The sequence below is a fragment of the Hyla sarda genome, chromosome 1 (genome assembly GCF_029499605.1).
Source record: "Hyla sarda isolate aHylSar1 chromosome 1, aHylSar1.hap1, whole genome shotgun sequence".
NCBI classification, from domain to species: domain Eukaryota; kingdom Metazoa; phylum Chordata; class Amphibia; order Anura; family Hylidae; genus Hyla; species Hyla sarda.
The window spans coordinates 293,788,963-293,803,277 of record NC_079189.1 but is presented as its reverse complement, the minus strand read 5'-3'; the positions used below and the strand labels follow the sequence as shown (position 1 = coordinate 293,803,277).

Here is a 14,315-nt window from a genome sequence, read left to right as displayed (position 1 = left end):
ATAAAACCTACATAAATTGGATATCCTTTTAACCATATGGACCTACAGAATAAATAGGAGTCATTCTTATTCTTCGCCGCAGATTGTAATGACCTCACTTATTTTATAACATAGTACAATTGGTGACGCAAAAAAAAAAAGCCCTTATATAGTAGAGATGAGTGAAGTTAGTGATTCGATTTGTCACGAACCTCGCAGCTCGGCAGTTGATGATGACTTTAGCCTGCATAAATGAGTTCAGCTTTCAGATGAATCCGGTGGGCTGGAAAAGGTGGATACAGTCCTAGGAGGTTTCAGGTGCTCCGGTGGGCTGGAGACTCTCCTAGGACTGTATCCACCTTTTCCAGCCCACCGGAGCACCTGAAAGCTGAACTAATTTACGCAGGAAAAGTCATCAACTGCCGAGCCGAGAAGCTTGTGACAAATCGAATCACTGTAACTTCGCTCATCTCTAGTCTGTAGGTGCAAAATTGAACGCATTATGATTTTTAGAAGGGGTTTAGAGTGCTTAAGGTGTTAAAATACTGCAATCTAAAATTGGCCTCAGCCCAGTTTCTTGTAAGCTTCATATTTGAAAATATCACTGTGCATTTGTAGTTATTATTATAAATCTTTTCTAGCATTTTACCCTTGAATGAAACACATACTGCACCAGGTTCAAGCATTCTTCCACTTGTCCCTATTACAACGCACCACGTTTTTGCAGTACAGTTCCTGTATCAGATTTTTGATTTTAAAAAAAGGATTACTCAATACCTGACTAAACTGTATCAATACGTGTGTACAAATTTCAATCTGTATACAGTTGAAAACCGCATACGGTTTGAAAAATGATGTCCGGTTGCATCAGCCTTTTAAGAAAAAGTATAAGTTTTTAACTTTTCATTCCATTTTGAATAAAGCTTCACGTTTCAATACGGTTTTTCACCCAGACCAAAAACCGTGGTAGGCTACGGTTTTGGGTTCGAGGGGGGGGACTGACCAAAAGCGTACAGGACGCAATACGGACACAACCTGATGCATCTTTTGGCATACAGTTTTCAATGAATTTCATACGATTTTCAATACGGCTCTGTACGGTTTTCAAATTGAAAATGTATAAGGGAACTGTATTGCAAAAATGTGGTGTGAATCCAGCCTCAGCCAGTCACGAACTGTGGTGGAGACCTGTGAATTGGCCGAGCGGGCCGTGACTTCTGAAGTAGTGGGACAAGCGGGGGAATGGATGTTGTGAAGTAGGAAGTGTATGGTTGTTGTGTGTTCCAGTAAAACCCCTATAATATCATGGATATATGTTAGAAGCTGAGATTGGTGAAGTCTGATCTCAGGCAGCCACTGATTTTCAGATTGAGAGGGTCATATCCCCAAACACTTTGGCACTGCTCAGAGTTTTGTTATTGGAAATCTGACTTCAGTCATTTGAATTGCCCGTCAAATCGTTTTACATTGTTTTATATGATGGCTGTCTGCCAGTACCAGCGTTAGGCTTGAATCCTATACTGCGTGATGAGGATAGTATTTCCCAATGCAAGTTTTAAGAAACTGTTTGTTTTCCAAGTCTCGTAGGTTCTGATTCTAGGCAATATACATAACTTTGAGTTTCCCCTTTTAAGGAACTTTGCTTCCTCAGTTTCACACTGGCACATTACTACTCCTATGGTTTAGAGGCCTACATGGGTTTATTGGGTAACCAGACTGTTTTCAGTCCTGTGGAGTTTCATCCCAGTTTCCTCTTAGGATGCGTTCACACGGCAGTTTATCCCCGTTTAGTTTTTTTCTCCGTTTAGGTTCCAATGTTGCAGCTTGTAAACGGATTACAAACGGCTGTAAAATAATCCCATTGATGTCAGTTTTTTTGTTTCTGTTTTTTTACAATCCTTTCACATCCATTTGCACCCGTCTGTGCTCATTTCTGGGAGAAAAGACTATTGCATGCAGTATTTTTTTTTCTCCCGTCAAAAAAAGGAAGAAAAAATGGATACAGTAAATTTTACATTGAAGACTATGGAAAACGGATGAGCCATTAATGTCATCTGCTTTCATTCATTTTTACTTCTGAGCATGCTCAGAACAAAAAAAAAAAATCTGTGGGGCTTTATTAACTGAACAATAATGGATACAAACAGATAATATCAGTTTGCACCCGTTTTTGTCAGTTTTTTTTTTTTTAAGTCTGTTTTTATTTGAGACTGGAGAAGAAGGCTGTGTGAACGCAGCCTTAACCTTCTCTCTTTTCAGATCCTTAACTTCTAGCTCCCCCTCCCCCGCAATATCTTTCTGGTTTAGCTGATGCTGCAGCAGCTCATTAAATAATTAATCTTGAGAAGTGGTGTATAGCCGTGCTCATCTTTTATTTATCCTGGCTTTTCAGAAGGGACGGGCTTTGCACTCTCTGTAGTTATTAAACACCTCCATATGTGTTGTCATGCAATGAGGTGGTTTTCGTGGCTGATTTCTTGCTCCAGGCTTGTTCATGTAAATGATCTTTTGTGGTATTACTAAAAAGGTTTTCAGTGTGATGAATGAAGGTGGTGTGTGTGTGTGTGTGTGTGTGTGTGTTTGTGTGTGAGAGTGTTGGGATTTTATGGGTTCGTATGTAGGCCAGAAGAGTATAAAAGTGAAATAGGTTTTTGAACCTAAGGGGTCTTCTGGGCAAAATTTTTTGATGACCTATCCTAGTAGACACAGTGAAACAGAGTAGGAGGCAGACAGCTCTTTACTTTGTATAGTGGGAAGTAAATGAGAAGGAAGCTGTGGTAACCCAGAATGAGTACTACACAATGTACAGATCGCTCTGCTTCATGCTATGTATGCCTGTGCCACAGCTTTGGCAAACAGTGGAAATGAAGGGGTGCCAGGAGTCAGAACCCCACAAATCTGATATGAACAATCCTCAAGAGGATTCATCAATAAGTAAGAGTTTGCCTAAAAAAAAAAAAAAAAAAAAAAAAAAAACTTTTTCAAGGGATTGTTCCAGCAATAACAGCCTTTTAGATGGGAAGACCCTTGCCTGATACTAGCACCAGTCTAGTAGATCAGAATTAGTTTCACCATCATTAGACGCTATGTTGATGATCTTTAGGCCTGCTTCATCCCAGCAATTAGCCAATAAACTAGTAATTTCGGCCAATAATGTCCCAATGTAAAAGTTCCCAAACACATATATCCTTTGTCCACAAGATATGTAATAAGTCTGAATGTGGGGGTGACAGACAGCTGGAACTCCCCAATATGTTGAAAACGGGGGTTCTAGAGTCTGCCTTCCGAATGGAGCAGCGGTCATGAGTGTTTGTGAGAGCAGCTGGATATGGCAGAGTGCTATATTCAACTATCTTTCACAGGCCCTTAGACAGTGCATGGTGCAGCAGTGTGCACACGACTGCAGCTCCATTTTAACAGGGGACTTGGGACCCTCATTCTCAGGATTGCAGATTTAGGGTAGAGTCACGCACAGCATATACACAGCGTATTTCACAGTGCACAAATTCCGCACACACAGGGTCCGCCTCCAAACCTCACTGCGCACACAGGGCTGCCGTCGGATAGCCCTGTGTGTGTGTGTGTGCTAATAGGAAAATATATACAGTAGGGGAGATTCTCCAAATAATTTTTCAAAGGGGTGAGAGTCCAGTTTACATCCAAAATTTCACATCAGCTTTTTGATAGTGTAGAAATCACAGAAATGGTTGTAGTTTTGTTTTTTATCTTCGTTTTTTGGGAAAAGGTTATTTAAGTAATTATATTTAAAAAAAATAATTACATTTTCAAAGCAGCACAAAAGACCTTTGATATTGTGAGGAGAAAAAAAAGTGTGAATAATATCGCTGGAACAGAAATTACAGTAGTTTTTGAGAATCTCCCCCAGTGTATTTCCCTCTGGACAGCAGATTTTGCAAAGCATGAAATCAGCTGCGCTGTGTGACAGTACCCTTAAGGGGAAATTGGCAAACTAAGCCCAACACAAAGGGTTATGGTGCAGGTGAACCAGATTAAAATGAGATATAATTTAATCTGATCAGCGTCGCTGTTCAGAAGTTTACAAAAAGTATTGGAGTTTTGATGCTGATATACTAATGCCGTCCTTTGCACAATGGAGGTGGGAGCCAGCATACAAAGCTTCTCTACCTCCTTCCGTTCTGCTCCCATATACCCACCCACAGTATACTCGCATGAATGAAGGGTCCTCCATAAATATTTGAGGTGGGTAGGCATATGGGAACAAAGGGATGGAAGCAGGGATGCTGTGTGTGCCGGCTTTCGCAGAAGACCTTTTTATGGCAGAAGAAGAGAGAAATGGCCTGACACTTGCAAGGCTAAGACATCAGAATTTCCGGTGAGGGAGGAGCCAATAGGGTCACCTGACGGATAGTTGATATTGGAGGTGCAATGTTCACTCACTAAAAATGTAACTCAAGGGAGATGAAAGACAGGACAGAAGTCGCCATCCAACGTAGATTTATTCAACCATCCCAGTAGTACAGGTTGATGTGGCAGGGGACCGGACCGGAACAGGCTGTGGCAGATAGCGTGAAACAGCCTGGTCTGGTCCTGCCCCCTGCCTCCACTGCTGAATCAACCTGTACTTTTGAGATGATTGAATAAATCTACGTTGGATGGGGAGTTCTGTCCTGTCTTTAATCTCACTTGAGTTACTTTTTATGGCAGAATCAATACTACTTATTGCCCATACAACATGTACCAATAATACATTCAAATGCCCAGTGTTGGAGCCGCAGTATACAAGGCCGATTGTGGTCCAATTGCAATTCTGCCAGAGGAGCCTTTCAGCTTTCTTGAGCTCCTAGAATTAGGAAAATCTGCATAACTATAACCCCCTTTTCCTGTATCCCTGCAGAATAAGAAAGACTTAAAGGGGTACTCCGTGGAAAACAATTTATTTTAAATCAACTGGTGCCAGAAAATTAACCAGATTTATAATTTATTTGTATTAAAAAAATCTTAACCCTTCCGGTACTTATCAGCTGCTCTATATTACAGAGAGAGTTCTTTTTCTATTTGAATTTCTTTTCTGTCTGTCCATGGTGCTCTCTGCTGACACCTCTGTCCATGTCAGGAACTGTCCAGAGCAGGATAGGTTTGCTATGGGGATTTGCTCCTGCTCTGGACAGTTCCTGACATGGACAGATGTGTCAGCAGAGAGCACTGTGGACAGACAGAAAAGAAATTAAAAAAGAAAAGAACTTTCTCTGTAGTATACAGCAGCTGATAAGTACTGGAAGGGTTAAGATATTTTAATAGAAGTAAATTACAAATCTTTATAACTTTCTGGCACCAACTGATTTAAAAAAAAAAAATTCCACCGGAGTAACCCTTTTAATGTTCAGATGCAGTCTGTGTGAGACAAATCTGGGTGTGTCGTACACTCGCCCTTGACCTAATGGTATGTGGATACTAAATGTGGCATAGAATCTTTCCTGGTTTTCCCAGACTGCTAAATCCCAAATCAGCCTATTGTAATAGTGAGACACACACACACCTACCTTTCATATAGCTAGAATGACTAGTCACTGAGCTTTCCCAGGACCCTATACAGCAACAATTTGTTTTCTAAAGGTGTTCTACATACATTTCTTGTAAATGCAATTTGCAAACCAGCCTTTCTTTGGCACATAAACTGTCCAAGAAGATTTTTTATTTTTTTTTAAACTGCCCTTTTGAGCCTTAAATGGCTGAAAACAAAAGGATCTTGCAATTTTATGCTTGTAAAATTTTACTACGTGAATTGCCAGATAAGTGCTATTGAACTGAAAATAAAAATAAAAAACACCCAAACAGCTCATAATACTGTATGTGAACATAGGTTGGAGCTGCTATAGTAAAATGTTGTTGCCCTGCTGTTATATGAAATATGCACAAAGGGGGAGATTTATCAAAACCTGTCAATAGGAAAAGTTGCCCATATCAACCAGATCGCTTCTTTCATTTTGCATAGGCTTTGTTAAAAATGAAAGAACTGATGTGATTGGTTGTTATGGGCAACTCAGCAACTTTTCCTCTGGACAGGGTTTGAGAAATCTCCCCCACAGAGTATAATTGTGTGTGTATATCCAATTTGTTGCCTATCATAGCACCACAAAGGGTTGGTACCAGGTTTTCCAGTCTGCAGAATTGCAGATAATGCTCTGATAAATTCCTAAATCTCATATCATGACAGCTGGTCAGGTTTACTCTCCAGGAGTCCAGAAATGCGAAGTTGGAATCCCTCTGCAGCTACAGTGATACGTCCTGCCCTCACAATTTTTAAATGTGTTCTTCATTTTACACTGCAGATTTTTTGCTGCATCTCTGTAAAAATGGCAAGAAGAGAATGTTCTCGATACAGAATGTTCTCCATTCTGGAGATCACCCAGAGGTCAGACTCCCACAATCAGACAGACACTTACCCCCTTTCCTGTGGATAGGAGATACGTTTTTAGGGCCGGGAACACCCCTTTGAATAAATATCATCAAAATGGCTGAAAACTGTTAAAACAGGTAAGCACAAGGCATGCACAAGAACTTCTTATACACAAACCTCCCTATAGTAGCCGATGATGCACTATATAAACAAAAATATATTATTTCCTGGAGTCCTTCCACATTACATAGTTCATAGACTTCATTAGTCAGTGGTAACCCCCTTACTAGTCATTTAGTTTGAGTGCTGGTGCACACTACTGATACCAGCCGGTCTCCATCCGAAGATAGCGGAATTTAGGAAGAGTAGGTTCCCTGTTTGTGTGTGATTCTTAAGAAGTTGTAGTTTTGTGTAAACCTCTGTTGGAATGCTTGGCTAGTCTATGAATAGAATGACCTCATACAAGGTATAAAAGGACCTTGTAGGTCATGTATGCACGTTGCCCTTTTTTTTTCTGGAGCATACGTTGAATAAAGATAACAAATCCAAAGCAGCATTGTTATGTAAAAATGAAAGAAAACATTCTCAAAACTTCCAGATTTCAAAGTGATGATTATTTTCTTTAACGTAGAGTTTTTCCGGTTCATAGGACCATTTCTCAATTGATTAAGAAGGAATGGGAGTCCCCGGATAAGAAAACATTTATTCCCAGGGCAATTAAAAGGAAATACCCTTTTTCGGAGGCCGACTCTAAGTATTGGGAGCACCCTCCTAAGATTGATGTGGCTATATCCAAGGTCTCCAGAAAGGGGTCTTTACCACTTGAAGACTTAGATACCTTAAAAGACCCTATGGACAGAAAAGCGGACATTTTTCTTAAGAGGGCTTGGGAGACTGCAGGGGCCACTCTAAAACCTTTGGTCGCTGGTACCACGGTTGCAAGGTCCTTGGTTATGTGGGTTGACCAGTTATCTTCATGTGTTCAGAATAATGTGCCCAAGGAGCAGACTCTTTCTTTATTGGCTACAGTTAAAAAGGCCTCTGCTTTTCTGGCGGATTCTTCTTTGGATGCAGTTAGGTTGTCCGCCAGATCTGCGGCACTCACAAACTCCGCCAGAAGAGCCCTCTGGATTAAAAATTGGTCAGGGGACAGTGGCTCAAAAAGTAAGTTGTGTGCCATCCCCTGTGAGGGAGAATTTTTGTTTGGTTTAGTTCTCTCTGATGTTCTAGACAAGACGGGAGATAGAAAAAAAGGGGTTCCTGTCTTCTCAGCCCCCTAGACAGAATAGGCCTTTTTCGCTTTAAAGGCAAAAGAGGTGCTCAGAATAAAAAGAGATCCTTCCAACAAGTGGAAGTTTTCTCAGAAGGGGGAGTGGCTTTATGTTTAATCCTCCTAGTACTTCTACCAAAAAGCCTGACTCCCAATGACGGGATCTCCAAGTAGGTGGCAGACTTAAAATGTTTTTTCCAGAGTGGGAAAAGGTTTCCAATAGTTCTTGGTTAATCCAGACTATTTGTGACTGTCTCCGTTTGGATTTTATTAGTTTGCCACCTGCTCTGTTCTTGGTTACTAAACCCCCTTTAGGTCAGTCTTCATTACAGGGAGAAGTTTTATCCCTTATTGATAAAGGTGTTTTGGTTCCTGTCCCCCCACAAGAGCAGGGCCTGGGGTTTTATTCCACTCTTTTTTTTTTTTTCTTGTGGGGAAACCAAATTGGACATTCAGTGTGATTATTAATTTGAAACCTCTGAATCATTATTTGATTTATAATCGTTTTAAGATGGAGACAATAAAATCCACAGTTAACCTTTTGTTCAAGGATTGTTTTATGTTGTCTTTAGATTTAAAGAATGCATATCTTCATGTCCCTATCCACTCAAAATATTTGAGAATTGCAGTTTCTATTCTCAACTCCTTCATTTACAGCTTTGTGCCTTGCCCTTTGGCATAGCTGTTGCCCCCAGGGTTTTTACAAAGGTAATTTCTGAGATGGCAGCCCATATTAGAGAGGGGGATGGAATTTTTATTCCCTACCTAGATGAAGTCAAGGTAAAAAATGTTTTGTCTCGTTCTGCTGATATTCTTCATAAGTTGGGCTGGCTAATAAATTGGGAGAAGTCCTCCCTTATTCCCTCTCAACAAGTGTTTTTTTGGGCATTTTACTTGACTCTTCTGTACAAAAGTCCTTTCTCCCTCTTACTGTAGACATAATCTTCTCTATCTTAGCTAGAGAGGTCATTAGTTCCCCTGTATATCAATCAGGAAGGGAATGTCAGTTTTAGGTTTATTCACAGCAGCCATTCCAGCTGTCCCCTGGGCTCATTTGCATGCTGGGGTCCCTACAATTAGAACTCCTTGGGTCTTGGGATGGTTCCCAACAGGATCTGGATAGAAGTATTGTGTTAACCCCTCAGGCTCTTACCTCTCTCTAGAATGGTGGTTAAAGTTCTGATAACCTTTCTAAAGGGGTAGATTGGGTTTGTCAAGACCCTGTTGTCCTCACTACTGATGCCAGTTCCTGGGGATGGGGGGCTCATATAAATAACCTAAACTTTCAAGGCCTTTGGGTGGATGAGGTGGTGGCAAAATCCTCTAATTTTAGGGAGCTTTTAGCAGTATCTAGAGCATCTCTTGAATCTGCCAGTGGCATCATTTAAAGTACAAATGTAAAGATCTTCTCAGGTAATACCACCACGGTGTATGTCATAAATAGACAGGGAACTACGAGAAGTCCATCCCTTATGAATTTATCTTTTCAGGTCCTGTCCTTTGCAGAATCCCATCTAAAGACAATCTCTGCAGTACATATCGAAGGGGACCTAAATTTCAAGGCAGACTTTTTAAGTCGTCATTCAATTTTGCAAGGAGAATGGCGGTTGAATCCAAAGATATGCTGCAAGATCACAGCTCTTTGGGGAACTCCTCAAGTGGATCTTTTTGCCACCAGACTCAACAAGTAGGTCAGAAACTTTCTTTCCCTAAATCCAACAGACAGTCCCTTAGCGGTGAACGCACTTTCACAGACTTGGGTTTGGGACTTGGCCTATGCCTTTCCTCCTCTGGCCCTAATTCCCAGGGTCATAAGGAAAATCAAGGAAGACAGGGCGACAGTCATCCTAATCGCCTCTTTCTGGCCACGAAGAGCGTGGTTCTCTTGTCTAAGGACTATGTCTCTAGCAGATCCTTGGGTTCTTACGGAAATCCAGGACCTTCTCAGTCAAGGCCCGGTCCTTCATCCAGATGTCGGCAACCTTCATCTGACGGCTTGGCTCTTGAGAGGATGATCCTCAAATCCAAGGGTCTATTGGATGCTGTAATCTCCACGTTACAATACAGTAGAAAACCAGTGACTACCAAAATTTATTTTAGAATTTGGAAAAAGTTTTTGGCCTTCTCAGATGCTGAATTTAATTTAGACAGGCCAAATTATGCCTCTATTCTTGATTTTTTGCAAAAAGGACTTGAGAAGGGATTAAGGGCTGCCACCCTCAAAGTACATGTAGCTGCTTTAGGAGCTTTATATGGTCAGAAGATTGCTAATCATCCCTGGGTAGTTAGATTCTTTAAGTCTGTTTCCAGAATGCAGCTATTTAGTCAACCAGCTGTTTCTCCTTGGGATCTTACCTTGGTGCTCAATTCCCTCTGTAGGAGTCCTTTTGAGCCCTTATCATCTATACCCTTGAAGGTTTTGGTTCAAAGGACAGCCTTTCTTATAAGGGGAGCTAGCAGCCCTATCCACTAGAGAACCTTATATTCAAATATTAGATGATAGGATTATTTTAAGACCTGACCCTGCTTTTTTGATTAAAGTTGTTTCAGATTTCCATTTAGCTCAAGAAGTTGTCCTTCCATCCTTCTGTGCGAATCCATCCTTAGATGGTGGAAATACAGTATTTGGAAAGGACTAAAGATTTTAGGAAATCAGATAAACTGTTTGTCCAGTTTTCAGGTCTCAATAGGGGAAATAGTGTTAGAGCAGACACCATTGCTAGGTGGGTTAGGCAGGCCATTGTTGCGTTACAGCTTATTCTTCTGCAGGTCTGTCTCCACCAGCAAATCTGAGAGCCCACTCTACTAGAGCAGTTGCCTCATCTTGGGCAGAGAAAAGAGCTGCTTCTATTGCTCAGATCTGTAGGGCGGCTACTTAGTCGTCCCCACATACTTTCTTTCGGCACTATAGGCTCATGGTTGACTGACTATCCTCCTTGGCTTTTGGGCGCAAAGTTATTCAGGCCGTGGTCCCTCCCAAGTTTCTACTCTGGTATTCTCTCTGGTGGTGCTGTCGTGATGAGGTGGAAAGCCGGTAATTACTCACTGGTAATTCTATTTCCTCGTAGTCACGACAGCACCACATACTATTCCCACCCTTATTCTTGTTTCTTCTCACATGTGGTGTGTTCACTGAGGTGGTAAAAAATAAATAAATAAAAAATAAAAAAAAGTATGATGACGACAATGTTATACTTTTTGTTATGTGTATAGTGTTGTTCTAACCTTATATAGGATGCTTCTTAAGTCTCGGTAATCCACTGAGGAAGAGAGGTATGTGCATCCTTTTTGTACTCTGGGTTTCCTGTTCCTGGAGGAGGAGTCCATCTCACTAGTGGTGCTGTCGTAACTACGAGCAAATAGAATTACCAGTGAGTAATTACCGGCTTTTTCCAAGATGATCGATCATTATTGAAGAGTGCTGACGAAAAACTGTACAGCATCACAAAATTCTTTAGTCACCGTTGTGACCTGGCACCCGGGGTCTGTCAGTCCCCGTGTTAAAGGCATGTTGTACATTTTAAAAATAAGCCACCAAAAACTGAACCATAAAAACTACAATGTATTGCAGTAAATTGCCCATCACAGCACACTAGGAACATGTGAAACTGGCCTTAATAGGATATTTGTTAAAGGGGTACTCCACTGGAAAACATTTTTCTTTAAAGCGTACCTGTCATAGTGCAAAAAAAAAAAGATAAAAAGTGATATGTTACTCAGGACCCAATCCTGAACATGTGCATATAATTTTTATGTGTCTCGGACCTATATATCCAGAGATATAAGCATTTATCTGCTGGTGAGTTACTTTTTCATTGTGCAGGCTGGAGGGGGCGTGTCAGTCAGTCTCCCTCACAGGAGCAAGCCTGTGCAGTCAGCCAATCAGTACTCTCTACTCTGTAACCCTTTCCTCTCTGTGTCAGAGGAAGATACTTGGAGCTTGCCTGCAGTAATCAGAAGACATTATGGTGAATTCATAACAGGATAAAATGTATAACTATAAGAATAGTTCTTTATAAAATTAGTGCAAGGATTTTTTAGATAAAAGTACAGCATTTTTATGAATACATGTTCTATCTGTTTTATCTTCTCCTAGTAAAGCTGGATGCTAATCAGCATAGCTGTCACTATGTGTGTCATTCATCTTTCACAGACTCCTGAATGTCTGATCAACTTCTTTGTCATTCAGGAGTCTGAGAAAGCTTTGAGTATTTCAGCATGCTGGGAGTTGTAGTTTAGTAACAACTGAAGCTGCAATGTTTGTAAATAACTGTGTTAGAACAGTGTTGCCTCCAGCTGTTTTAAAACTACAGCTCCCAGCATGTCCACACATCCTTTATCTGTAGTTTTGCATACACAATAGAAATCTCCTATACTAGATACTGATATGCTTTACGGCCGGTATCCAGTATGCTGTAAAATCTAGACTAGTCTGTCTGGCTAAAAGACAGGCGACCCCTAGTGGTGGCTATTTTGAGCTTGAATTTCAGGTGAAAATGTAATTTTTTTTAACAGGTGTATATTGTGAAATGTCATGTCCAAGGGGGAAGACAGCACTAGTCCCTGCTCTTATGCCCGTGACCATCCGGATAACCAGTCCAGATACAGAACATCCAAGTGGTATAGGTCACAGCAAAAAGTATGCAGACTCCCAATTTCAAAAAAGGCTGTGGTCTTTATTTAGGTCATCAGCAGTGCAACGTTTCGGCTATAGTGTAGCCTTTGTCAAGCATGAATACAAAGTGAATAAAGTGCATATATATAGATCTCAAAAACAATCTGATTGGTACAACATCAGGTGCAAATGTTCACAATTAAACATAGTTACCACCCATAGAGTTTTTCATTGGTTAATAAAAACATGTGACCATGTTGTCATGGTAATCAACAAGTAAACAAATGTGAAAAGTGTTATAGGCATATATAAAGTGCATATTCTTATATTCCCTTAAAAGTGTTGGGCTCAGATGAAACTAACCCAAGTACGGATGCTGACCTATATCCCCGATCCTGCCAAACAGCGTCTTATTGTGTACCAGCCTCTCGAGCATGTAAACTCCGTTTGTACACAGACCTATTGCGCCTGCGTGTATCCCTGTGCACCACTCCTCCTTTGTTTAATTGGCTACATGCTGCCCTTACCCTTTTCGATCTAGTTTTCACTATTGCGCATGCGCCGGATCGCCGCGCAAGCGCATTGCTATCTGGTTCTCCGTCCGTGCGTGTCAATCATAGACCTCCGCTACAGACAACGGAAAAGTTGTGCGCAGGCGCGGGAGCCGACAGCCCTCATCTGTCGGCTCTCGCGCCTGCGCACAACTTTTCCGTTGTCTGTAGCGCAGGTCTATTATTGACACGCACGGACGGAGAACCACATAGCAATGCGCTTGTGCGGCGATCCGGCGCATGCGCAATAGTGAAAACTAGATCAAAAAGGGTAAGGGCAGCATGTAGCCAATTAAACAAAGGAGGAGTGGTGCACAGGGATACACGCAGGCGCAATAGGTCTGTGTACAAACGGAGTTTACATGCTCGAGAGGCTGGTACACAAGAAGACGCTGTTTGGCAGGATCGGGGATATAGGTCAGCATCCGTATTTGGGTTAGTTTCATCGGAGCCCAACACTTTTAAGGGAATATGAGAATATGCACTTTATATATGCCTATAACACTTTTCACATTTGTTTACTTGTTGATTACCATGACAACATGGTCACATGTTTTTATTAACCAATGAAAAACTCTATGGGTGGTAACTATGTTTAATTGTGAACATTTGCACCTGATGCTGTACCAATCAGATTGTGTTTGAGATCTATATATATATGCACTTTATTCACTTTGTATTCATGCTTGACAAAGGCTACACTATAGCCGAAACGTTGCACTGCTGATGACCTAAATAAAGACCACAGCCTTTTTTGAAATTGGGAGTCTGCATACTTTTTGCTGTGACCTATACCACTTGGTTGTGAAATGTCATATTATAATGAATACTGCAATATATGAAAAGTTTTTAACAATGACAGTGCCTCTTTAAATCAACTGGTGCCAGGAAGTTAAACAGATTTGTATATTACTTCTATTAAAAAATCTTAATCCTTCCAGTACTTATCAGCTGCTATTTGCTCCACAGGAAGTTCTTTTCTTTTTTTATTTCTTTTCTGTCTGACCACAGTGCTCTCTGCTGACACCTCTGTCCATTTTAGGAACTATCCAGAGTAGGAGAAAATCCTCAAAGCAAACCTATCCTGCTCTGGACAGTTCCTTAAATGGACAAAGGTGTCAGCAGAGAGCACTGTGGTAAGACAGAAAGGAAATCCAAAAAGAAAAGAACTTCCTGTGGAGCAAATAGCAGTTGATAAGTACTGTAAGGATTAAGATTTTTTAATAGAAGTAATTTACAAATCTGTTTAACTTTCTGGCACCAGTTGATTTAAAGAAAAATGTTTTCCATCGGAGTACCCCTTTAAGGGACTACACAAATGTGCTAATAGGGATTGGGGTCTGTGCTTGTTAAGTTTCACATTGCCACCTGGCTAGGAATAAATGGCCTGCTGTGAGCGACTGTAATGGTTGATAGCAGGCGAAGGATGTCCTATTGTTTGTTATCCCACAATTAGGTAATCTTGTTCTGTGGCCTGTGTGTATTGTGCTGCGTCTGCCTGAGCCTCTTGAGGCAGGCTTA

The 14,315-nt window shown here is 41.1% G+C and overlaps 2 protein-coding genes across 18 annotated transcripts in view; one reads left to right on the top strand and one right to left on the bottom strand.

Moving 5' to 3' along the window:
* LOC130267700 (uncharacterized) overlaps window positions 1–14,315 on the bottom strand; it is a 309,666-nt gene that overhangs the window by 127,145 nt on the left and 168,206 nt on the right. For all 15 annotated transcript variants that reach the window (XR_008843264.1, XR_008843263.1, XR_008843260.1 and 12 more), the window contains one exon: window positions 10,854–10,977. Coding sequence is in view for 10 of the 15 variants with exons in the window: in XM_056517810.1 (XP_056373785.1) it covers window positions 10,854–10,977 (124 nt within the window). In the remaining 5 variants the exon portion in view is untranslated. The remainder of the gene's footprint in view (window positions 1–10,853; window positions 10,978–14,315) is intronic.
* The window catches only part of ARID3A (AT-rich interaction domain 3A), a 60,213-nt gene that overhangs the window by 30,960 nt on the left and 14,938 nt on the right, over window positions 1–14,315 (top strand). The window lies entirely within an intron of this gene.